Source organism: Emys orbicularis, chromosome 15 (assembly GCF_028017835.1).
Source record: "Emys orbicularis isolate rEmyOrb1 chromosome 15, rEmyOrb1.hap1, whole genome shotgun sequence".
Classification (NCBI taxonomy): domain Eukaryota; kingdom Metazoa; phylum Chordata; order Testudines; family Emydidae; genus Emys; species Emys orbicularis.
In genome coordinates, this window is record NC_088697.1 from 7,238,310 (window position 1) to 7,260,885 (window position 22,576).

General features: G+C 46.9%; 1 protein-coding gene across 1 annotated transcript; it reads left to right on the forward strand.

Moving 5' to 3' along the window:
• Nucleotides 1-2,606: 2,606 nt before the first annotated feature.
• LOC135889531 (zinc finger protein ZFP2-like) lies at nucleotides 2,607-14,037 on the forward strand. Its single transcript, XM_065417392.1, is given in 3 exon segments — nucleotides 2,607-3,354; nucleotides 3,439-3,630; nucleotides 14,021-14,037. Coding segments are annotated over 3 exon segments (957 nt in total).
• Nucleotides 14,038-22,576: the final 8,539 nt, after the last annotated feature.

Here is a 22,576-nt window from a genome sequence, read left to right on the forward strand (position 1 = left end):
CTTTGGGGCCTATTTTTGTTCCTTTGTCCGTTCACACATCTGGGCAGAGTCCTCTGGGTGGCATCTGCTGGCTCCTTGGATGCTTTTGAGGAGCAGTGGCACTGTCTGGGGTTCTCTGCTCAGTGTTCCCTTCCAGTTCCCTAGTTTTGGCCCTTTGACCTTCACACCTGTCCCTGTTATATTTTTGGTTGTCCCCCATAATTATTTGAGTTCGTGGGGAAGGGTCCTTTAGCAGTGGGCAGTCCTGCACCCACCCACTTCCCTCAACCCAATAGGACCACTCGCCTGCTGCTCTCTGGCCCTGCTGTACCACACTGAGCTCAGCATTCTGTGATATCCTCGCCTCTCCTGTTCCTTATTTCACTGAACCCCACCAGCCCATGCTTACTGTTATCAGCTGACGTTATTGATATAATCTGGGACCATATAGATCATTGTTGCAACCAAGGTCCTGTAGTGGCACGCAAATCTTGTATAAAGGGGGTCAAATGGGGTGTCTAAGACAAGGTTATGGTTTACTGGTTATGATTAGGCTGTCTATATGTGTGTATCAATTTTGTAGTTGAAGTTATGAATATTGGCTCTATACTGTCTGTATTTCAAACTTATGCTATGCTGCTGGGTGACATCCCAGACAAACTGGTGTTAGCTCTGCCTAGCCTGCTTGATGGCCCATTAAGGACCATCAGCTATACAATGGACCCATTGAGAGAAGGCAAATATGCCTTGAGACTCAGCAAAGTATGCAGGAACTTGCCCATGTGACTCCAGACTCCATTTTGCTGTAATTTTCCACAGTAAGAACAAAGAGGTGTTCTTACACCTGGAAAAGACTATATAAGGCTGATTCCTCATCTCCATCTTGTCTTCAATCCTGCTTCATACCTCTGGAGGAACTTTGCTACAAGCTGAAGCTTTGAACAAAGGACTGAGGACCCATCCCAGCGGGGGATGTATTCCAGAGACTTGATTTGAACCTGCAGTTTATTCTATTGCTGCTGCAAGCCTGAACCATAACTTTGCCATTACTGTATGTAATTGATTCCATTTAACCAATTCTAGCTCTCATCTCTATCTTTTTCCTTTTATGAATAAACCTTTAGATTTTAGATTCTAAAGGATTGGCAACAGCGTGATTTGTGGGTAAGATCTGATTTGTATATTGACCTGGGTCTGGGGCTTGGTCCTTTGGGATCAGGAGAACCTTTTTCTTTTACTGGGGTCTTGGTTTTCATAACCATTTGTCCCCATAACGAGTGGCACTGGTGGTGATACTGGGAAACTGGAGTGTCTAAGGAGATTGCTTGTGAGACTTGCGGTTAGCCAGTGGGGTGAGACCGAAGTCCTCTTAGTCTGGCTGGTTTGGTTTGCCTTAGAGGTGGAAAAAAACCCAGCCTTGGGCTGTAACTGCCCTGTTTGAGCAATTTGTCCTGAGTTGGCACTCTCAGTTGGGTTCTGCCAGAACCGCATTGTCACACCATGCTTACTGTTATCAGCTTCCATAGGATTCTCTCATTGTCTCTGAACCTCTCTGTCAGTTGTGCACTTCCAGGGGGACTCATCCTCTGTTTGGAGTCTTCACTTTCCAGGATATGCAGTTCTGTTCTCTGTGTTTTAGGCAGCTCTTTGATAATTAGTGTCTGGCTGTGTATTTTCCTAGCAGAGATGTGGGTAGTTAAATGCCTCATAAGCAGAGCTTATGTCCTGCACCTTTGAGCATCAGTGGAGCTAGTCTTGCAATTTTACTGGTTTAAAACGAACTGGGCTTAAACTAATAGAATGCTTTTTATTACAAATTTCCCATGAACTCCCCATATCTCCTTGTTTTCTTTCCCCTGAGCAAGGTTTCCTCTTTCCAAACCTGATGTGGCCTCCCAGATGGAAGAAGGGGAAGAGTTGTGGGTCCTAGATCTCCAGAGTTCAGAGGAAAGCGAGATCCTAAGAGGTCCCTGCACGGATGAGGAAACATTAAACCAAACCAGAATCTGTAAGTGCCTGAGGGAAACAGCTGGGATTCCCCGCAAAGACTTTGTGAGCTCTGTGAGTCCCCAGCAGATATCATTCATGTCTTCCTACAGATCATGACTGACACCTGGCATTAGTTCTCCTTTCCTACTGAGTGTTTGGATGGGATGTGGAGGCAAAATTGATCCCCTCCCCTCTCCCCTATGCTTTTTATTTTTATTTTCTGTCTCTCCAATACTTATTTTATCCAATACTGCTCTCTGCCCTTCCATCCCTAATTCTGAGATTTCTTTTCTATTCTAGTAGGTTATCGGATGGTGGGCAAGAACAAGGAGCAGAATCCTCAGCAGGAAGATGCTGAGCAAGTTGAAGCATGTGGGGCATTATCACAAAGATCCACAGGGAATCTGTCCAGTAGTCATGAATGGGAGAAAGTCTGTGAAAGTCACCACAGGCCAGAGAGATATCAGGGAAACCAGGCACAGGAGAAAGTGGATGAACCCATTTATTTTCAAGGAACTCACAGGGAACTCAAAGAAACCACATCCCAGGCAAAAATCCTCAGGGTAGAGAGAGAGAATACATGCAGCAAGTGTGGGAAAAACTTCAGATACTGCTCAGCCCTCATTCGACATAAGATCATGCACACAAAAGACAGACCCTATGAATGCTTCACTCAGAGCACAGTCCTTATTATGCATCAGAAAATACATAGAGGAGAGAAACCCTATCAATGCTATGAGTGTGGGGAAAGCTTCACTAACAGCTCAGGACTTATAATCCATCAGAGAATCTACACAGATGAGAAACCCTATCAATGCAGTGACTGTGGGAAAAGGTTCTCTCGGCGCTCAGTGCTTATTATCCACCAGAGAATCCACTCAGGTGAGAAACTCTATCAATGCTGTAAGTGTGGGAAAAGCTTCACTAACAGCTCAACGCTTATTACTCATCAGAGAATACACACAGGTGAGAAACCCTATCTATGCTGTGAAAGTGGGAAAAGCTTCACTCGGAGCTCACACCTTGCTATACATCAGAAAATCCACATGAAAGAGAGACCCTATGAATGCAGTGAGTGTGGGAAAAGCTTCACTCACAACTCAAAACTTATTGTACATCAGAGACTCCACACAGGTGAGAGACCCTATGAATGCAGTGACTGTGGGAAACGGTTCACTCAGCACTCAGTCCTTATTAAGCATCAGAGAATCCACACAGGAGAGAGGCCCTATAAATGTGGTGAGTGTGGGAAAAGTTTCACTCAGCATTCACACCTTACTACACATCAGAAAATACACTGAGGAGAGAGACCCTATGAATGTGGTGAGTTTGGGGAAAGGTTCACTCAGCGCTCAGACCTTACTACGCATCAGAGAATCCACACAGGTGAGAAACGCTATGCATGCTGTTTGTGTGGGAAAAGCTTCACTCAGAACTCACACCTTACTGCACATCAGAGAATCCCCACAGGAGAGAGGCCCTATAAATGTGGTGAGTGTGGGAAAAGTTTCACTCACAACTCAAACCTTATTGTACATCAGAGAATCCACACAGGTGAGAGACCCTATAATGCAGTGACTGTGGGAAAAGGTTCACTCAGCGCTCAGTCCTTAGTGCACATCAGAGAATCCACACAGGAGAGAGACCCTATGAATGCTGTGTGTAGGGGGAAAAGTTTCAATCATGCCTCAGCCCTTACTAGACATCGGAGAATACACAGAGGGGAGAGACCCTATGGATGCAGTGAACATGGGAAAAGCTTCACTCAGCGATCAGAGAATCCACACTGGAGAGAGGCCCTATGAATGCTGCAAGTGGGAAAAGCTTCACTCAGAGCTCATGACTTATCTATCATCAGAGAATTTGTAACGGAGCTAAACACCATAAAAACCTTGTTTAGAGCTGTCAATTTTTTTCTTTAAGTCTTTCTTTTGACAATTCCCAGGTAAGTGGCCTTTAAGGCTCTTTGCATCTTTTGCACACTGTAGTCCCTCAGCTCCCACAGATGAGTTGCCCACTTTTGCCTTTTGAATCTTACCCTTCTTTGGTGTGACTCCTGTGGTCCCTTCTATCAACTCCATTTTCCTATGAGTCATCGGTGTATGTGTCCTCTCTACCAGGATGTTCATCACTCCAGGTGTGGGAGATAGGGCATGTCTTCAACGACTACATCGAGGTAAAATCTACCTGGGCCTCATCACTGGGGTTTCCATGGAGTTAGCTAGCTTGAGTTCACTTTCCTGATGTAAAAAGACAACTATTCTTGCAGTAAAGACATGGGCCCTGTATAGTGGCTGGGTTTATCTAGCACATTTCCTCCTGATCTGACCTCAACTCCATCGTATTTCTGAGACTAAACAAACCTGGAGCATCACATTTATACTCTTTCTCCCACTGCAAAGTTATTGTTAGAGTCACCAAGTTCCTCTATGAGGACAGATTGACTCATTCCCAGTTGTTCTCGTGTTATCCTGGATTGTGCTGAACAGCAGGGTTTTGAGGTTTTTTTACATTTAAATATAAAGATCAGGAGCAGGGATGGGAAAATAAATGGCATTTCAACCTCTGTGGTGCTGCAAGGAGATGGGTTGTGTTGGAGGGATTCACTCCTTCCCCATCACCCAATAACTGTTACCTTCCTTTACTTCCCAAAGTGTCCAATGAGGTAGTGTTCTTAGCTCTCTGTGCTTGGGAATGGTGATTGGATGTCTTTGATCCTAAATCAGAATTGTTAGGGTGGGAGATGGAAGTGTCACAGACCTGTAAGGGGATTTAAAATTGATCCCAAGTACAGTGTGATCATTTAGAGTTTAAATTCCAGTTTCCCTCTATTGGCAAAGCCATTTCTGTGAAGGTTGGCTGTTCCCCTCCCCCCCATTATGAAGATACTAAAACTTTTGTAAATAACACTAATGAGACAGCACTGAGTGAAGCAGGTTTCAATGGATCAGAGGAGACTGCAATGGGGGACTCTCTCATCCTGATTCTGAATCATCAGATGTAACCGACTCTGGAATTTCACTTTACTTGAAAATGAATGTGTCTTCTACCTCACTGTCATATGGCTTTTCTATCTTTCATGACAGCTGTTTGGTCGTATAACTGGATATTAGTTTTGTTTGACAGAATGTAACTCAGATTTATTAGGAACGTTCAGACAAATGACCATTTGCTACAATCATCATTTCTTACTTTAGTTTTGTTTTTTCCCCTATCCTTGCATGATGACATGGAAAAAATTCAAGTGCAGTTCCATCAACAGAAGAGAATAGTCCAAGCTATTGGACATATTATCAAAGCAAAAGTTGTGTTTCTAAATTTCCACTCTGAAATGGTGACCCCAAACTGTGCAACTAACTGAAGAAAGTGCATATGATCACACTATACTTCAATTCATAGAATCACAGAATATCAGGGTTGGAAGGGACCTCAGGAGGTCATCTAGTCCAACCCCCTGCTCAAAGCAGGACCAACACCAGCTAAATCATCCCAGCCAGGGCTTTGTCAAGACTTACCTTAAAAACCTCTAAGGAAGGAGATTCCACCACCTCCTTAGGTAACCCATTCCAGTGCTTCACTACCCTTGAAGTCAAGAGGTCTCTTAAGCTAATCCTAAAATTTGAGAAATGCTGTCCCTAACCATTCAGATGTGGAGGAAATAGAAGTGATGTTTTGGTTGAACTCACCATTTTTAGGTGCTATAATTGTGTGTAAGATGAAATCAGTGTTGAATTTGAGATGGCTGCAGAAAAATAGCTATTTTTAAATAGAAACCTCATGTCTGTTATCTCACAGAGATTCAGATCTAGGATTGTATCTAATCCCTAAACACAACTATACTTAAGCGTTCACTGGTGGAAAGGGGGGATTAAAAGAAAACTAACATATATGAGAAGATTTTTTTTAATTTTGGGGTATATTATTCTTACCAATGAAAATGAAATTAAACATGAAGTTATGGATGAAAGAGTGAGAGACTAATTATGTGATAAACTGAAGTATACTGGAACAATAAAACTTGTATTGTTTTTTAGTTTTTGTTTTTTTAGTTAGTTAGTAATATAGGAAATGATGACTAATCCTTAAAAGATAATTTGAAGTAATTTTCCCCCTTTGTCCTAAAATGTCCTGATGTAAAACCTCACTCCAAATGTTGGGGTGGGGGAATCTCTGTGAGAAATTGTGTATAAGAGAATACTGACCCAGTATAGATTTATTTTTTTTGTATTTCAAATGGAACTTATTTTGATTAGCTTCAAAGTCAATTTCTATTAAGAAGAAATCTACTTGAGCACATGAGTCGTATAACCTTTTACCCAGTTGGACCGCAAAGTCACTGAGTTCCCCACTTCTTCTTCTTCTTTTGCAAACAAGAGACGTGACATCTGTCACAAGATGCCTCAACTTACTTTTAAGAATGGTGATGGATGCATGATGCAGTTTTTCTGTTACAAATTTTTGTTTCCAGTTATTTAATGAGTGCTGAGACGCCTTTTCGTTTTTGAGGAGGCCAGCTCTTAGAACACGGTCATTTAACCATCAGGACAGGCTATGGAAACCTCCTCAAAACTGGCCGTGTTTTTTTCTTTTCTTTTTGATATTTTCTTGATATTTTGATAGTTTGGGGGTTAACACATCCACACTGAATGTGGTTTGAAATACCAGATATTTTAAGAAAACTTCTGAGGTAAAACAGCTGACTTTAGGCCAAAGTTTGCCTTATTCCAATTTGATTGGGCCACATTGTCTGTATCCAAGGCACACTTCAAACCTGATTTGCCCACAGAACTCAGGGAAGGCACCATTAAGTAGGTAAGCTGGAATCGTCAACCATCAATGTCAAGGAAAAAGCTGAAGTCCATTGCCTTTCAGGTCAACAAGCCATCTAAGGGCTGGTCTATGCTGAAAAGCTATAATGGAATAGCCATTGTGACATTGCAGTCTATACGATTTTATAAAAATATGCTAATGAGTGAATATAATGTAACTGGAATATGCTTCATGCAAAAGGTCTCTTGTAAGGTACAATTACAAAGCTTATAATCTACTGAGTGTGATCATCCTATTTGTATAAATGAACCACTCTTGTATCTGAACCTAGAAATATGAAACATAACTCTGAGGGCCTATTGTAATTATGCAAATTGTGGGCCATTAATGGTGGTTTGGAATCTTGATGATTCCCATTAACCAGGACGACTGACTGTAGATGGCTCTGTTTGCAGGCAGGCCTTGCTGTGAGTCAGGCTGGGAGGAATGAAGACTTGGGGTCTTACAGTGATATGTGATCATGTCACCTGAACTGGAATCCATCTTTAAACTGGAGCTTTTCCAGTGAGGAGGGGTGGGGGTGGGGGTGGGGGTGGGAACCCAGAGGGACAAAGGATTCCCGCCTTATGCAAAAGATATATAAGTGGGTGGAACAGAAGAAAGGGGGAGCCATCATAAGAAATCCCCTAGCTACCACCTGAGCTGGAATAAGAGATGTACCGGGGAAAGGACTGTGCCCAGGCTAGGAAGGCATCCAGTCTGAGAAAAGAAACTTATTGAAACATCTCTAAGGATGAGATTTTACCTGTATTCAGTTGTATTACTGTATTAGGTTTAGATTTACGTGTTTTATTTTACTTTACTGGGTAATTCACTTTGTTCTGTCTGTTACTACTTGGAACCACTTAAATCCTACTTTCTGTATTTAATAAAATCACTTTTTACTCATTAATTAACTCAGAGTATGTGTTAATACCTGGGGGAGGGGGGGGGACAAACAGCTGTGCATATCTCTCTATCAGTGTTATAGAGGGCAAACAATTTATGAGTTTACCCTGTATAAGCTTTATACAGGGTAAAACAGATTTGTTTGGGTTTAGATCCCATTGGGAGTTGGGCATCTGAGTGTTAAAGACAAGAACACTTCTGTGAGCTGCTTCCAGTTAAGCCTGCAGCTTTTGGGCACTTGGTTCAGACCCTGGGTCTGTGTTCGAGCAGACGGGTGTGTCTTGCTCAGCAAGACAGGTTGCTGGATTCCCAGGCTGGCAGAGGGAAAGCAGGGGCAGAAGTAGTCTTGGCACATCAGTTGGCAGGGTCTATGCTGAAAAGCTATAATAGAATAGCCATGTCTCAGGGGTGTGAAAATCCACTTCCCTGAGAGTAGTTAAATTGATCTCAGCCCCAGTGTAGACAGTGCTAGGTCATTGGAAGAATACTCCCAATATTTAAAGTGTAGACATAACCATCAAGAGATTTATCCCCTCTGGGAAGGAAGTCATGACATCAATGCCAGTTTGAACTGTCTCCCTATATGTGAGAAAGCAGCTAGAGTGGCTGTCAGGTTATTGATTTGAACTGGAACCATATAGAACATGGTTGCAACCAAAGTCCTGTAGTGGCACCAAATCTTGTATAAACGGGGGTCAAATGAGGTGTCTAAGACAAGGTTATGGTTTGCTGATTATGATTACGCTGTCTATATGTGTGTATCAATTTTGTAGTTGAAGTTATGAATATTGGCTCTATACTGTCTGTATTTCAAACTTATGCTATGCTTCTGGGAAACGTCCCAGACAAGTTGGTGTTAGCTCTGCCTAGCCTGCTTGATGGCCCATTAAGGACCATCAGCTATACAATTGACCCATTGAGAGAAGGCAAATATGCCTTGCAACTCAGCAAAGTATGCAGGGACTGGCCCATGTGACTTCAGACTCCATTTTGCTGTAATTTTCCACAGTAAGGACAAAGAAATGTTCTTACACCTGGAAAAGACTATAAAAGGCTGAGGCCTCTCCTCCATCTTGTCTTCAATCCTGCTTTTTACCTCTGGAGGGACTTTGCTACAAACTGAAGCTCTGAACAAAGGACTGATGACCCATCCTAGCTGGGGATGTATTCCAGAGACTTGATTTGAACCTGCAGTTTCTATCACTGCTACAAGCCTAAACCAAGAACTTTGCCATTACTGTATGCAATTGATTCCATTTAACCAATTCTGGCTCTCATCCATATCTTTTTCCTTTTATGAATAAACCTTTAGATTCTAGATTCTAAAGGATTGGCAACAGTGTGATTTGTGGGTAAGATCTAATTTGTATATTGACCTGGGTCTGGGGCTTGATCCTTTGGGCTTGATCCTTTGGGATCAGGAGAACCTTTTCTCTTTTATTGGGGTATTGGTTTTCATAACGAGTGGCACTGGTGGTGATACTGGGAAACTGGAGTGTCTAAGGGAATTGCTTGTGTGACTGGTGGCTAGCCAGTGGGGTGAGACCAAAGTCTTCACTGTCTGGCTGGTTTGGTTTGCCTTAGAGGTGAAAAAACCCCAGCCTTGGTCTGTAACTGCCCTGTTTTAAGCAATTGGTCCTGAATTGGCACTCTTAGTTGGGTCCTGCCAGAACAGCATTGTTACAGTGGCATGCAGGGCCACGTGCCACGTACCCAATCCTCTGGTTCCTGAGCTACAACTTTAGCTTTTATTACCCATGAATCCAAAGACTAAGAGAAAGTCATTTTCACATCTTATTGACCCTTTCTCTATATTTTATTTTCATTAACTGGGAGGTGTCCTGTGGCTCAGTGCATGTGTGATGAAACACTGGTGCCAACTGGCAAAGGAGTCACTGTTCTTCATAAGCAAATTGTGTCTCAGACTTGACAAACTCATCACTCCTAATACACTGCTTTCATAATTAATGGAGATATCCCATCTCCTAGAACTGGAAGGGACCTTGAAAGGTCATTGAGTCCAGCCCCCTGCCTTCACCAGCAGGACCAAGTACTGATTTTGCCCCAGATCCCTAAGTGGCCCCCTCAAGAATTGAACTCACAACCCTGGGTTTAGGAGGCTGATGCTCAAACCACTGAGCTATCTCTCCCCAGATATATTTATCCAGGAAGGAGAGCATGTGAGATATCTACTGAAAGCTTGTAAATTATTGATACTCATGATCACTACAGGATGTATGTATGGGTAATATATAAGGAATAATGCAACTATTTTGAAAATTATGCTTATTTGGTCTTGGAGTGAAAGTGAGTCATCCCAATCATGTTTCAGTGATGACAGCCCATTCAAGTTGGAGGAAATTGTCACCCCTCCCTTGCTAGCCAATTATGTGATGCATTGCTCAATTGTCAACCTTTGTACCAACCCAGAAAAGCGAATGGAAACCATCAAAGACAAACTATAGATATTGAAACCATTTGGAAGTGAAAAGGATGATATGACAATGAGGGGATTGCCCTTTCTGTGAATAAAGACAAAACACTGATTCAGTATATAACATGGTGGAGAAAAACACTCTTGGTCCATTCACCAAGGAGATCCCTGAGAAGCAATGGTGCTTCATGAAAGACAAGGCCATGGCTCCTAGGGACCAGCAATTTCCGCAATAGACTGAAATGTGAGGTGAGAATCTACTTTATTAGATAAGAAAGGTAAACTACCAATAAGTCTAGGTCACATTTTGTGATTTTCTTTTGTCTGTACCCATTTTTTTTCTATCATTCACATTTGTTCCTGTTTAAATCTCTATCCCTTCTTAAATAAATTTCCTTTTGTTTTATAACTGCACTCAAGTGCTATGTGTGATACAGGAGTACTGGTTTACAATAAAATTAGTTACCTGGGATACACCATTGCTTTGGAAACAGAGGATCTGGGTTTTTTGTAGGTCTCTGGTGAACAGGGGCTGGACACCAGAAGGGGGTGCTTTGAATGGACTCAAGGGCTGGGGTGCATCTCTTGTCAAACAGCAGGGCTGGTGTAGCTCAGAGGAGGGTGTTTGAATGGCTGACAGGCTGGTTCAATTTTGGTGCTAACATCCAGCTGGCACAGACAACACTCCCCTTTGCAGGTGGCAGGTGACTACTAGCCTGTGCACTCCAAGAAGTGTGCCAATATGTATCTATGTTGATCACCTGTCAAATCCACACATGGAAGGCACTCAATAGCATATTTCCAGAATCTAAAGAACTCTAAGATCTTGTCTACGCTACAGAGCTTTTTCATCAAAATTTATGTCAATGATCAAAAAGCACTATAAGTTTATCACTATTGCATGTTCACACAACACTCCCTCTGTTGGCAGAGTGCATCCAAACTTGGTGCTCTACCATTGACAGTAAGAGCAGTGCACAGTGGGGATAGGCGCCAACTCCGTGGGTGCTCTAGGGCGGAAGCACCCACGGGAAAAAATAGTGGATACTCAGTATCCACCAGCGACCTGTCAATTAGCTGTTTGGCAGACCCCACTGATCAGCTCCTCCCCCTCTACCCCAGTGCCTCCCACCCTCCACCAAGCAGCTGTTTGGTGGTGGGCAGGAGGCACTGTGGGAAGGAGTGGGAAGAGGCAGAGAGGGTGGGGTATGCTCAGGGAAGGAGCAAGGGTGGGAAGAGGTGGGCATGGGCAGAGCCTCAGAAAGGGGGCGGAGTGGGACAGGAAGAGGCGGAGCGAGGGTGGGATCTTGGGGGAATGGGTGGAGTGGGGATGGGGCTGAGCAGGGGTTGAGAAAAGCTGAAAGTTGGCTCCTGTGACTGTGGGTACTTATGCCAGTGACTTGCCACCTTCTGCTACTAGGAGTTGTGGGAAGGTGGAGTGTATCATAGCACATCATGGGTGCTGTCTCAATGTCCCATTATGCATTATTTTCTGTCCCAGCATTCCATGGTCTTCTGACTGCTTTTCACGGCATATCTGTGTGAAAGGACGGACCCCACACTGCTCTCTACTAGTATGGTCACTGTTATTAACACATCATGGATGGTAATGCAGTTAATCATGAACTACCAATCTGAACAGGAATCAGAGTGCGTGTTCACACTACAATCCTTCTGTTGGCAGAGTGTGTCCACACTTGGTGTTCTAGCATCGACAGTGAGAGCAATGCACTGTGGGTAGCTATTCCACTGTGCTACTTGTGAAGTTCCCACCTTCTACAGCTAAGAGTTGTAGGAAAGCAGAATGGATCACAGTGCATCATGGGTGTGGGTTTAACATCCCATGATGCAGATTTTTCCATCCCATCATTCTACGGGCTTCTGACTGCATTTCACAATATTTTTAACGACCTCCTATTTAATGTGTGCCTTCCATCTTTGTCTGAAAGGATGGATCCTGCACTGCTCTCTACTGTTGTGGTCACTGTTATGAACACATTATGGCTGGTCATGAAGTATATCAGGCCAGTGTTCCTGAAGATAAGTGTTTCATGCACCTTCCTGGCGCTCCCAAACTGAACAGGAATCAGAGTTGCCTGATCTGCTGTGTGCCATGGAAAGAAGCAACACGAGATTACTTTTGGCACTACAAACAAATCTAAGGCTAGCTGAAAATAATCCTGTCCAACCAAGTCTGGCAAAAGCCATCATGTAGCCAGAAGTCCCCACACCTACTGGGTAAAAAAACAAGCCACCAGAAAGTGGTCTATAGTCTCCAGTCTCCAGGAAGTTTTTGGAGAGTGTTGGGGACAACTTCCAGTTGCAACTACAGGAGGAACCAACCAGGGGCCGTTCTTCTCTTCACCTGCTGCTTACAAACTGGGAAGAATTGGTAGGGGAAGTAGAAGTGGGCAGCAACCTGGGTAGCAGCGACCATGAGATGGTTGAGTTCAGGATCCTCAAAAAGAAAGAGGAGAGTAGCAAAATACAGACCCCAGACTTCAGAAAAGCAGACTTTGACTCCCTTAAGGAACTGATGGGCAGGATCCCTTGGGAGGCTAATATGAGGGGGAAAGGAATCCAGGAAAGCGGGCTGTATTTTAAAGAAGCTTTATTGAGGGTGCAGGAACAAACCATCCCAATGTGCAGAAAGAATAGCAAATATGGCAGGCGACCAGCTTGGCTTAACAGTGAAATCTTTGGTGAGTTTAAACACAAAAAGGAAGCTTACAAAAAGTGAAAACTTGGACAGATGACTAGGGAGGAGTATAAAAATATTGCTCGAGCATGCAGGGGTGTAATCAGGAAGGCCAAAACACAACTAGAGTTGCAGCTAGCAAGGGATGTGATGGGTAAAGAGAAGGGTTTCTTGAGGTATGTTAGCAATGAGAAAAATATCAGGGAAAGTGTGGGACCTTAATGAATGGGGGAGACAACCTAATGACAGATGATGTGGAAAAAGCTGAAGTACTCAATGCTTTTTTTGCCTCTGTCTTCACAGACAAGGTCAGCTCCCACACTGCTGTCCTGGGCAACACAGTATTGGGATGAGGTGAGCCCTGTCATATGCCTGCGTGCATAGGGATTTTGTTCCCTAGCCAACTGTTCACCAACAGGCAGACTGAGGCCTGTTTCTACAGCACTTGCAGCCATCTGATAAAGTCCCCCAGAACTTCATACTGTTAGAGCACTCACCAGAAATAGTTCAGGTTGACTCAGTCGAAGGCCTTGGATTGATCCAGAGCCAACAAGTAACCTTCCCACTACTTCCGGCATGTACATTCACAGGCCTCCCGCATGCTGCATAGAGAGTCTGCAGCTGTCCGACCTCATACCGCATTGGATTGGCTACAATGCACCAGTCGGTCTGCTACCCCTCCCAGCCTCCTCTTGAGTACTCGGGCCAAGATCTTGTAGTCAGTATTAAACAGAGCAATGGGCCTCCTGTTTCAGATGTCAGTCAGGTCTCCCATCTTGTACAGCAATACCGGCATAGCATCGTATTGTGATGGACTCAGTGCCTAGTGGTGCAGAGAGCTGTTGAAGATGTTCATCAACACTGGTGTCAGAGGCTCCAGTAGTTCCCAGTAGAGTTCTGGGGGCAGGCCGTCCGGGACAGGAGATGTGCCGGTCTTCAAGGACAAACTTGCTTCCCTCACCTCACATTCCTACATGGGCTCCAGCAAACTCCTCTGGTCAGCTCCTGACCGCAGCTGTGATCAGTCCCGAGAAAAGGAGAGAAATTGCTCCTGCACCTGCTGAGCGATGTCCCAGTCCTGGAACAGCTCCCCATAATCGGCCTCCATGACCGCCAGCATTCGACTGTTGTCCTGCACTACTGGATCCGCGAGTCTCGCCCTGAGTCCCCAAATCCTCCTGCTTTGTCTCTGTTCTCTGCAGGCCGCAAAAATGTCTAGGGAGACTGCCCTTCACTTCAGTTGGTGGTCCCACTCAAATCAGGCTCACTGCAGCCTCATCTCCCAGAACTTGGCCAGCTGTCGCTTGATACTGTCATACAGTCACATGTTGACTGGCTCCCCTCACTGGATGGTTTTGTAGAAATTTCACAGGTGACACTGGAGGATTTGGCACCACTGGTATTCTTTAATGTTGCGGTGTTTGCCTGGCCACCGGAACAAAGCCACCAACTCCTCCTTCACTGACTTCCACCAATCCCCCTGGTTGACATAGAACCCTCTGATGCTTTCCCATTCTGCCAACACTACTAGGCTTCGCTGCACCACCCCTTTATCTTGCAAGCTCTGGTTGTTCAGCTTCCAATATCCTCTGCCATGGGCCAGGGAATTGCCCACATTGAGGCACATGGTGAGAGCTGCATGATCCAAAAAGTCCATTGGCATTACTCTGCACTGGGCTGTCAACATGCTCTCTTTCATGTAAATCAGATCAATGCGACTCCTGGCCTGTCCCCACAGAAAGGTGTACCCCATCTGTGGCTGGTGTGAGCTTGGATCAGAGGAATAGGAGGCTACATATTGCCTACTGCTGGTTCCACTACAGAGAAAGACGTCCTCTAAACCGACCTCGCTACAGACCTCCGCCAGGTAGTACTCATTGTAAAAGAGTTTCCTCTGATAGTCAGGAAAACAGGACAAGCTGTGTTCAGGCCTGCTGACACAATTAAAATCCCCCCCAACACCAAACACCATGAGGTCCAGAGAAAGGGAGCCAGTTCCTTCCATAGAACTTTCCTTTCACATCTTAACTGGGGATCATACACAATAATATAGTGATAACCAGTGCTACAGAGCACAAAGTCCACCAATAATGCCCTCCCTGGTTTCAGCCACAACAGTGGCCGCCCTCACAGCAGCTTCGGCCACAGCAGCGAGGCCCCACTTCGGCTCAGTCCATACGGAGGACAATGTACCACTGGGTGAAACAGGCCAATTTTAGTGAGGTTCCTCTTAAGGTGAGCATCTGTCCCCATATCTTACTGACAAGAGCCTTAAAGTATTTGAAAATGGCATGGGTGCCCTTTAAGTACTGAGTTGTGTGGTGGCACATCATTCATGGGAAGCTGTCCATCCATGCAAATGTGCACGGCCGGCATGTGCAGGGCAAAGTTTGTCCATGGGCGCTTTGTCAGGCTCTGGCACCACTTGAGACTATGGACCACTTTCTGGTGGCTTGTTTTCTTACCCAGCAGGTGTGAGGACTTCTGGATCCATGATGGTGGTTGCCAGACTTGGTTGGACAGGATTATTTACAGCTAGCCTTAGGCTTGTTCCTGGATGAATGAGGGCAAGCCACAGGGCACCAGCAGAACCAGCTTCAGTTTCAGCAAGGGAGCCCTCAGCAGGCAGGGCCATCCTTAGGCATACACAGCATACACATCTGCGTAGGCCACCAAAAATTTGGGGCACCAGCCTAATTCGCTGGGTGCTGCATGGACTCCTCTCCAGCCCCTCCGCTGCACTGGACCAGCAGGCTTCTCCACGACCCAACCCCCTGGTCCCTCCCCTTTGCCCACTGACTCCTCATCTGGCTGGCTGAGGGCTATGGCTCAGGGCCAGGAGCGAGAGTTTACATGTGAGTGAGCAGGGGGAGCTGGGCCAGGCGGGGCGGGGCCAGGCAAGGCTGGGAAGAGAGCAGGTGGGGATACCTGGAGGCTGGGAAGAGAGGGGAGGTAGAGCTGGGCACGGGACTTTGGGAAGCTGGGAGGATGGAGGAGGAACCAGGCTGGGGGGAGCTGGGCCAGGCAAGGCTGGGAACAGAGTGGGGGGGATACCTGGAAGCTGGGAAGAGAGGGGGGAGCTGAGCTCAGGGGTAGAGCGGGGCACGGGACTTCGGGGAGCGGGGGGGGCAGAGGAGGAACCGGGCTGGGGATTGCTGGGGGAGTTGGGCTGGGAAGAGAAAAGAGCAGGGGGGTTCTTTGTCTGGCACAGTGAGTGAGCAGCGAATGAGTTAGGGCCTCCTGGGGAGCAGGCTGGTGGACCCAGGGGAGAGTAGCTGTTCCGAGAAGCCCCCCACTGTACCTACACCTCTCCCCTTTTCTGCCCGCACGTCCTGCCCTGCTGGCAACTACCTGCAATCTCTCTCCTAGTCTCCTTTTCACTCCACCTCCCTCTTCTCTGAAGTTTAAACCCAGGTACCAAGGATCCCCTTTGGACTGTCACCTTTCCTCTCCTCCCTTCCCCAGCCAGGATCAGTAGCAGCGGGTTGGGCGGAGGGAGAGGCACACACACAACCAGGCTGGAGAGGACGGAATGTTAAAGAAAATAAAAGAAGGTGGCGTTTGCTTTTCCTGCCCATTCACAATATTCCAGTCTCAACAGGAGGAAACTGACACTAAAACAATGGGAGGAGGGGGACGTACCTGGAGCAGAAAAGCAGGAATCAGGGCTGCAGAATGCAAGGGAGGGAGTGACCTCTTAGCTGGGGAGGAAGATGGACTCACACTTGACAAGGCTGGAGTAGCTGAAACCTTTTATTTAGGGGGAAAGGACGTGATTTTTTTTCTTGTGGATCCAAGTATCTTCAGGGCTGTCTCTCAAGCTGGAGCATTTTGAATGAGGGAGAGTTCTAAACAGTGCAGAGTTGAGTGGGATTTTAAAGGTCCTTTCAAGAATGCAGCACTTTCTTCCTCACCCGTGGGAAAGACCTTTAAAAATGGCCTTAAATAATCCAAAACAAGAGCCACTGTTCAAATGAGACTTGGCTGCTTATGGCTCCAGCCCCACTGTTGAAGCATTGTTGAAACTGCATGCTGAGTTATACCCACTGAGCCTTGTGTGGCAACCAGGTGTATAAATCAGGGCAGAAAAAAAAAAGACTGGTGCCTAAATATAATTTCTTTTCTTATTAAACTGCACATCCCAAGCACCTCTTCACTTGTCAGGATTAGAGGGAAATGGTCTATTTTAGGAAGAAGGAAAGGCCATTTGGGAGTTGATGGCCCAGAGCAGTGGCAGGCAAGGGCCTCGATGAGGGCTGGATTCAGCCATTGGTATCAGCTATTTCTTTTTTGTCATTCAAATGGATTTTGTGTCATGGCTGACATCCCAGCCATCATGCAAAATGTTTCCCTGTGGCCTTTTCACATGCACACAGCCAGCGGCGCCAACTTTCTCCGGCACCGGTGGGTGCCTGTTCCCTCCACCCCACCCCCACCCCCACCCCTCCCCACCCCTGGCCCTGCCCCCATTCCAACCCCACCCCCAAAGTCCCGGCCCTAACTCTGCCCCCTCCCTGCCCCTATTGGATCCCATCCCCAAATCCCCGCCCCGGCCCAGCCTCTTCCCCCAATGTGCAGCATTCCCCCTCCTCCCCCCTCCCTGCCTGCCCCGCGAATCAGCTCTGTTGCGGCGCAAGGGCTGGGAGGGAGGAGAAGCAGGATGCGGCGGCGCACTCGCGGTGGAGGTGAGTTGGAGCAGGGGGGTGGGGCGGGGTCACGGGGAGCTGCCGGTGGGTGCTCAGCACCCACCAATTTTTTTCTGTGGGTGCTCTGGCCCCAGAGAACCCACAAAGTGGGCGCCTATGCACACAGCAGTATCTCACTGCCAAGTCCCTATCCTAGCTGGGGAGGGGGAAGGCTGCAGGGTGATCTCCCACCTCCATGCAGCCAGTGGCCTATGCTTGCCACTGCCATGATGGAGCCTCCACATTTATTTATTGATAAAATTTGCAGAATTTTAAAATATTGTGCACAGAATTTAATTTTTTGGTGCTGAATTCCCTCAGGAATATGGGGTGCTGGGCAGTTGGGGGGGGCTGTGAGAGGAGCACTGGGCAGGGTCTGTGGGGGGGAGATCGCTGGTCATAGGGATCTGTGGTGGAGATCTCTGGGTGAGGGGCCACTGGGCATGGGAGTTGCTGGGCATAAGGGAGCGTGGGATACTGGGGAGGTGTGGCAGGGCATGCTGGCAGGGCAGGCCTCGGTTTGGGGGCACAGGTGGCGGGGAAGTGCACGCGTTGGGGTGAAGGTGGCACTGTGCAGAGGTTGGGGTGAAGGCAGCACAATTAAACTGTTTTTAATAAAGTGCATGTGGCAAGCTTTCCAATACTGTAAGCTTATGTTTGTGTTGCTAAGGGCAAGTCGGGAATAGGGGCACCAGTTTAATAATACTGCGTAGGGCCCCATAAATCATAAAGACAGCCCTGCTACACTACCAATGCCAATGACAGGTTCTGCTCAATAATGTTCCACAACAGTGCGGACCAATGCACATTCATTTTCATCCTCTAAGTCAGATGCCACCAATAGAAGGTTGATTTTCTTTTTTGGTGATTCAGGTTCTGTAGTTTCTGAATCAGAGTGTTTCTCTTTTAACACTTCTGACAGCATGTTCCACACCTCATCCCTGTCAGATTTTGGAAGCACTTCAGATGCTTAAACCTTGCGTCCAGTGCTGTAGCTATCTTTAGAAATCTCATATTAGTACCTTCTTTGTGTTTTGTCGTATCTTTGATGAAAGTGTTCTTAAATCAGACAACACTTGGGAGGGGAAGGGATAGCTCAGTGGTTTGAGCATTGGCCTGCTAAATCCAGGCTTGTGAGCTCAATCTTTGAGGGGGGCCATTAAAGGATCTGGGGTAAAAAAAAATAGTTGGGGGTTGGCCCTGCTTTGAGCAGGGGGTTGGACTAGATGACCTCCTGAGGTCCCTTCCAACCCTAATATTCTATGCTGGGTTGCCATCTAAGACTGCTATAACACAAAATATATGGCAGAAGGTGGGTAAAACCAAGGAACAGGAGGCATACAATTCTCCCCCAAGGAGTTCAGTCACAAATTTAATTAACACATTATTTTGTTAATGAGTATCATCAGCAAGGAATCATGTCTTATGGATGGTGGTTGAAGCATGTAGGGGCATACGAATGTTTAACATATCTGGCACATAAATTCCTTGCAACGCTGACTACAAAAGTGCCATGTGGATGCCTGTTCTCACTTTCAGGTGACATTGTAAATAAGAAGCGGGTGACATTATCTCTCATAAATGTAAACAAACTTGTTTGTCTTAGCGATTGGCTGAACAAGAAGTAGGACTGAGTAGACTTGTAGGCTCTAAAGTTTTACATTATTTTCATTTTGAGTGCAGTTATGTAACAAAAAAATCTTACATTTGTAAGTTTCACTTTCATGATAAAGAGATTGCACTTGTATGAGGTGAACTGAAAAATACTATTTCTTTTGTTTATCATTTTACAGTGCAAATATTTGTAATAACAAATAATAATGTGAGCAGTGTACACTTTGTATTCTGTGTTGTAATTGAAATCAATATATTTGAAAATGCAGAAAAATATCCAAAAATACATTTAAATTGGTATTCTATTATTCTTTAACAGTGTGATTAAAACTGCGATGAATTGCGATTCATTTTTTAAATTGAGTTAATTTGTTTTGAGTTAATCGCTTGAGTTAACTGCGATTAATTGACAGCCCTAATAATAACAATTCCCGTGGAAAGAGGCCAGGAGCTCTTGGGTGAGAGTGAAGTTCAGCTTCCAGAGCCAGTTCAGCTTGGGGCTGCCCTGCTGATGGTATGGAGTATATAGTGAGGGGCAAGGACGCTGGGGGGTGGGATGGTTCTTGTGATGTCTCAGATCTCTGTACAGCTCTCAGAGGCCCCTAAGACTCCCAGATTGGGGGGTCCTTCTTCCAAAGTCCCTCAGTAATTGGGGATTCACATCTGGGAGGTCTGTCAGTTTCCTGCCCACTCCCTGCCAAGGAAGAGTGACTGGGATTCTGAAGTAAAGTGAATTAGGGCTGTGATTCCTCCTCTTTTGTGGCCCTGAATTGAGGCAAAACCCTTCAGTGAGAGCAGCGGGTGGAGAAGCTAACGGCCTGGCTGTGTCTCCATCACCTGGCTGGTGGTGTCAGAGATCCTGGTGTTACCGCAGTGGGACCCCTAGGCAGAGTTGCCATTTGCAGTCCATATACAGAACTTTTACCACAAGGGAAGTCAGCAGGTTGAGAGGTGCTAGGATGGGGGGAGGAAGTGGACAAAGGGGACCCCAGATATCAGCCAGAATCCAGATCTCACATTCAATGCTATGAGTTTCTGGAGAATTCCCACCTGTGAGGAGCATCTTCAGTGACGAAGGCAGTTACCCTCAGCAATGGCTAACCAGGTTTCTGTGGCCTTTAAACGGTTGGCCATGGGGGAAAAACACTGTGAGTCAGCAGCAGAATGGAGGCGGGCGTGGGCTGGGATCTGGGACCTGGATGGGCCTTGACTCTCTCCTGCTGGTCTCTAATTGAGGGCAGGCAAAGGGTTTTACTATGGCAAGTGGGAGCAGTTGTTGGTAGAACATCAGACTTTTAATCTGAAGGTCCAGGGGTCAAGTCCCTGGGCAGGTTTAGGGGGGATTATTTCCCCCTGTGACATCCTTCAAGGGACAGCTCTTCAGTACTCCTTGATATTACTTATTTCTTTTCAGGACTTGGCCTTTCCTAGGAAGGGCCATTTACTGCCTGGGACTGAAGGGCCAACTTCCTCACATGCCCATTGGCCTCACAGTCTGGAGGAAGAAAGGCCTCTGGGTCTACAGCAAACCACTGCATGTTGAGCAAATGCAGGGCTGGCCAGAGAGGCCTTGAGCAGGGGAGGGGGGAAATTGTCCACCCAGGCTCTTCTGCACTGGAAGTCAGAAGAATCCAAGGTTATTTCTACTGGTCCCATGGTGTAAGGGTGAGCACTCAGGGCTTTACATCCTGTAATCTGAGTTCAAGTCTCGGTGGGACCTTGGGACAGCTCTTCTAACACTACTGGGTGTTCCAAGGCTTTGTCTTGCTCTCTCAAATGACATGGGAGCCTGTCTTTTGTCCTCTAGCTGTTGTGACTTCAGTGCAAGAGGGGACGTTTGATCCAGAAGGCTGGCCATGCCTGGAGTCCTGTAGGTAGGGATGCGAGCTCCATTTCCTCTGAGTACTGAAGCTGGGCTGCAGCCTGGCCTAGGAGGCAGCCCGATTGGTTGACCTACTTGCATGGGCGGCAAGTTCTATGGGCCCGTGTTGCCTGGGCACCAGGAATATTACTGGCCCGGAGCCCGGATCCAGTAGAGTTGGAGGCCGGGTCTCTCCCTTGGCCCTACCTTCTGCCCCTGGGTGCCCCAGCCCCGCACATCCCCCGAGTAATTTAAAATGGTCTGGAGACCCCACTCACCACCGGCAGTGCAGGGGGCTGAGCGGTTTCCTGCCTGCTTGCTCCACATGGCTGCTGGCCCCTCCCTGCAGTCCCTGGGTGGGGTGGGTCTGTGTCCTGCCCGAAGCGCCCCTGTGGCCAAAAGGAAGCTGCAGGGCAGTGCCTGGGGGGTAGCAGTGCATGGAGACCCCCCAGCACACCCTGCCTAGGAGCCCCATGTAAGCGCCACACACACACACCCCTTCCCAGAGCCTGCACCCCCACCCCTTTCTCACCCAACCCCTCCTGCCCCAATCTCCCTCCCAGAGCCCTCACCCAAACTACCTCCCAGCCCCTACACCCCTCACCCCATCCTGAATCCCCAGCCCCTGCCCCAGCCTGGAGCCTGCACTCAGCACCCAAACTCCGTTCCAGAGCCTGCAACCCCACCCCAACCCAGAACCTGCACTCAAACTGCATCCCAGAGCCTGCACCCTGCACCACCTCCTGCACATCCACCCCCTGCCCCAGCCCGGAGCCTGCACCCAGCACCCAAACTCTGTCCCAGTTAAACAGCTGTGTTCTAACAGCAGGTCTCCTCAAAAAGAAAAGGGGCCTCAGCAGCCATACAAATAGCTATTTGGAAAAAAAATCAGAAAAGCTCCCATTTATTCACACATCACCATCTTAAATTCAGACATCTCCTGACCATTGTGACATCTTTGCTTTGCAAACAAAAGAACTGGGACGCTCAGGCTCAGTCTACAGAGTTAAGTTGACATAGGGCAGCTTACGTCAACCTAATAATGTAGCATCTACACTACAGTGTCCTTCCCGCTGATGTCACTTGCCGACTACATTGACTTTAAATGCCAACTCCATGAGAGGCGTAGGGCTTAAGTTGATGTAGTTAGGTTGACGCAGCACCACTGTAGACACTGTGTTGCTTACATCAACTGAAGTGGCCTCCAGGAGGTGTCCCACAATGCCCCACTATGACTGCTCTGGTCACCATTTTGAACTCCGCTTCCCAGCAGCCAGGTACACAGGAATAAGCCCCTCCCCTGTTGAAGGACTGCAATTTTTTTTGAATTTCCATTTCCTGTTTGCTCAGTGTGGAGCGCTCACTTGGCAACTGTCCACCTGAGCATGAGCGCTACATGCTTCAAACATGTCCAGCCTGGAGTACAGAGGAGGTGGTGGAACTCCTGGGTCTGTTGAGAGAGGAGGCTGTGCAGGCATAGCTTTGATCAAGCCGTAGAACTGTGGACATCTACAAGCAGACTGCTCGGGGCATGGGGGAGAAGAGCTACAAGGGGGACCCGCAGCAGTGTTGCGTGAACATCAAGGAATTGCAGCAGG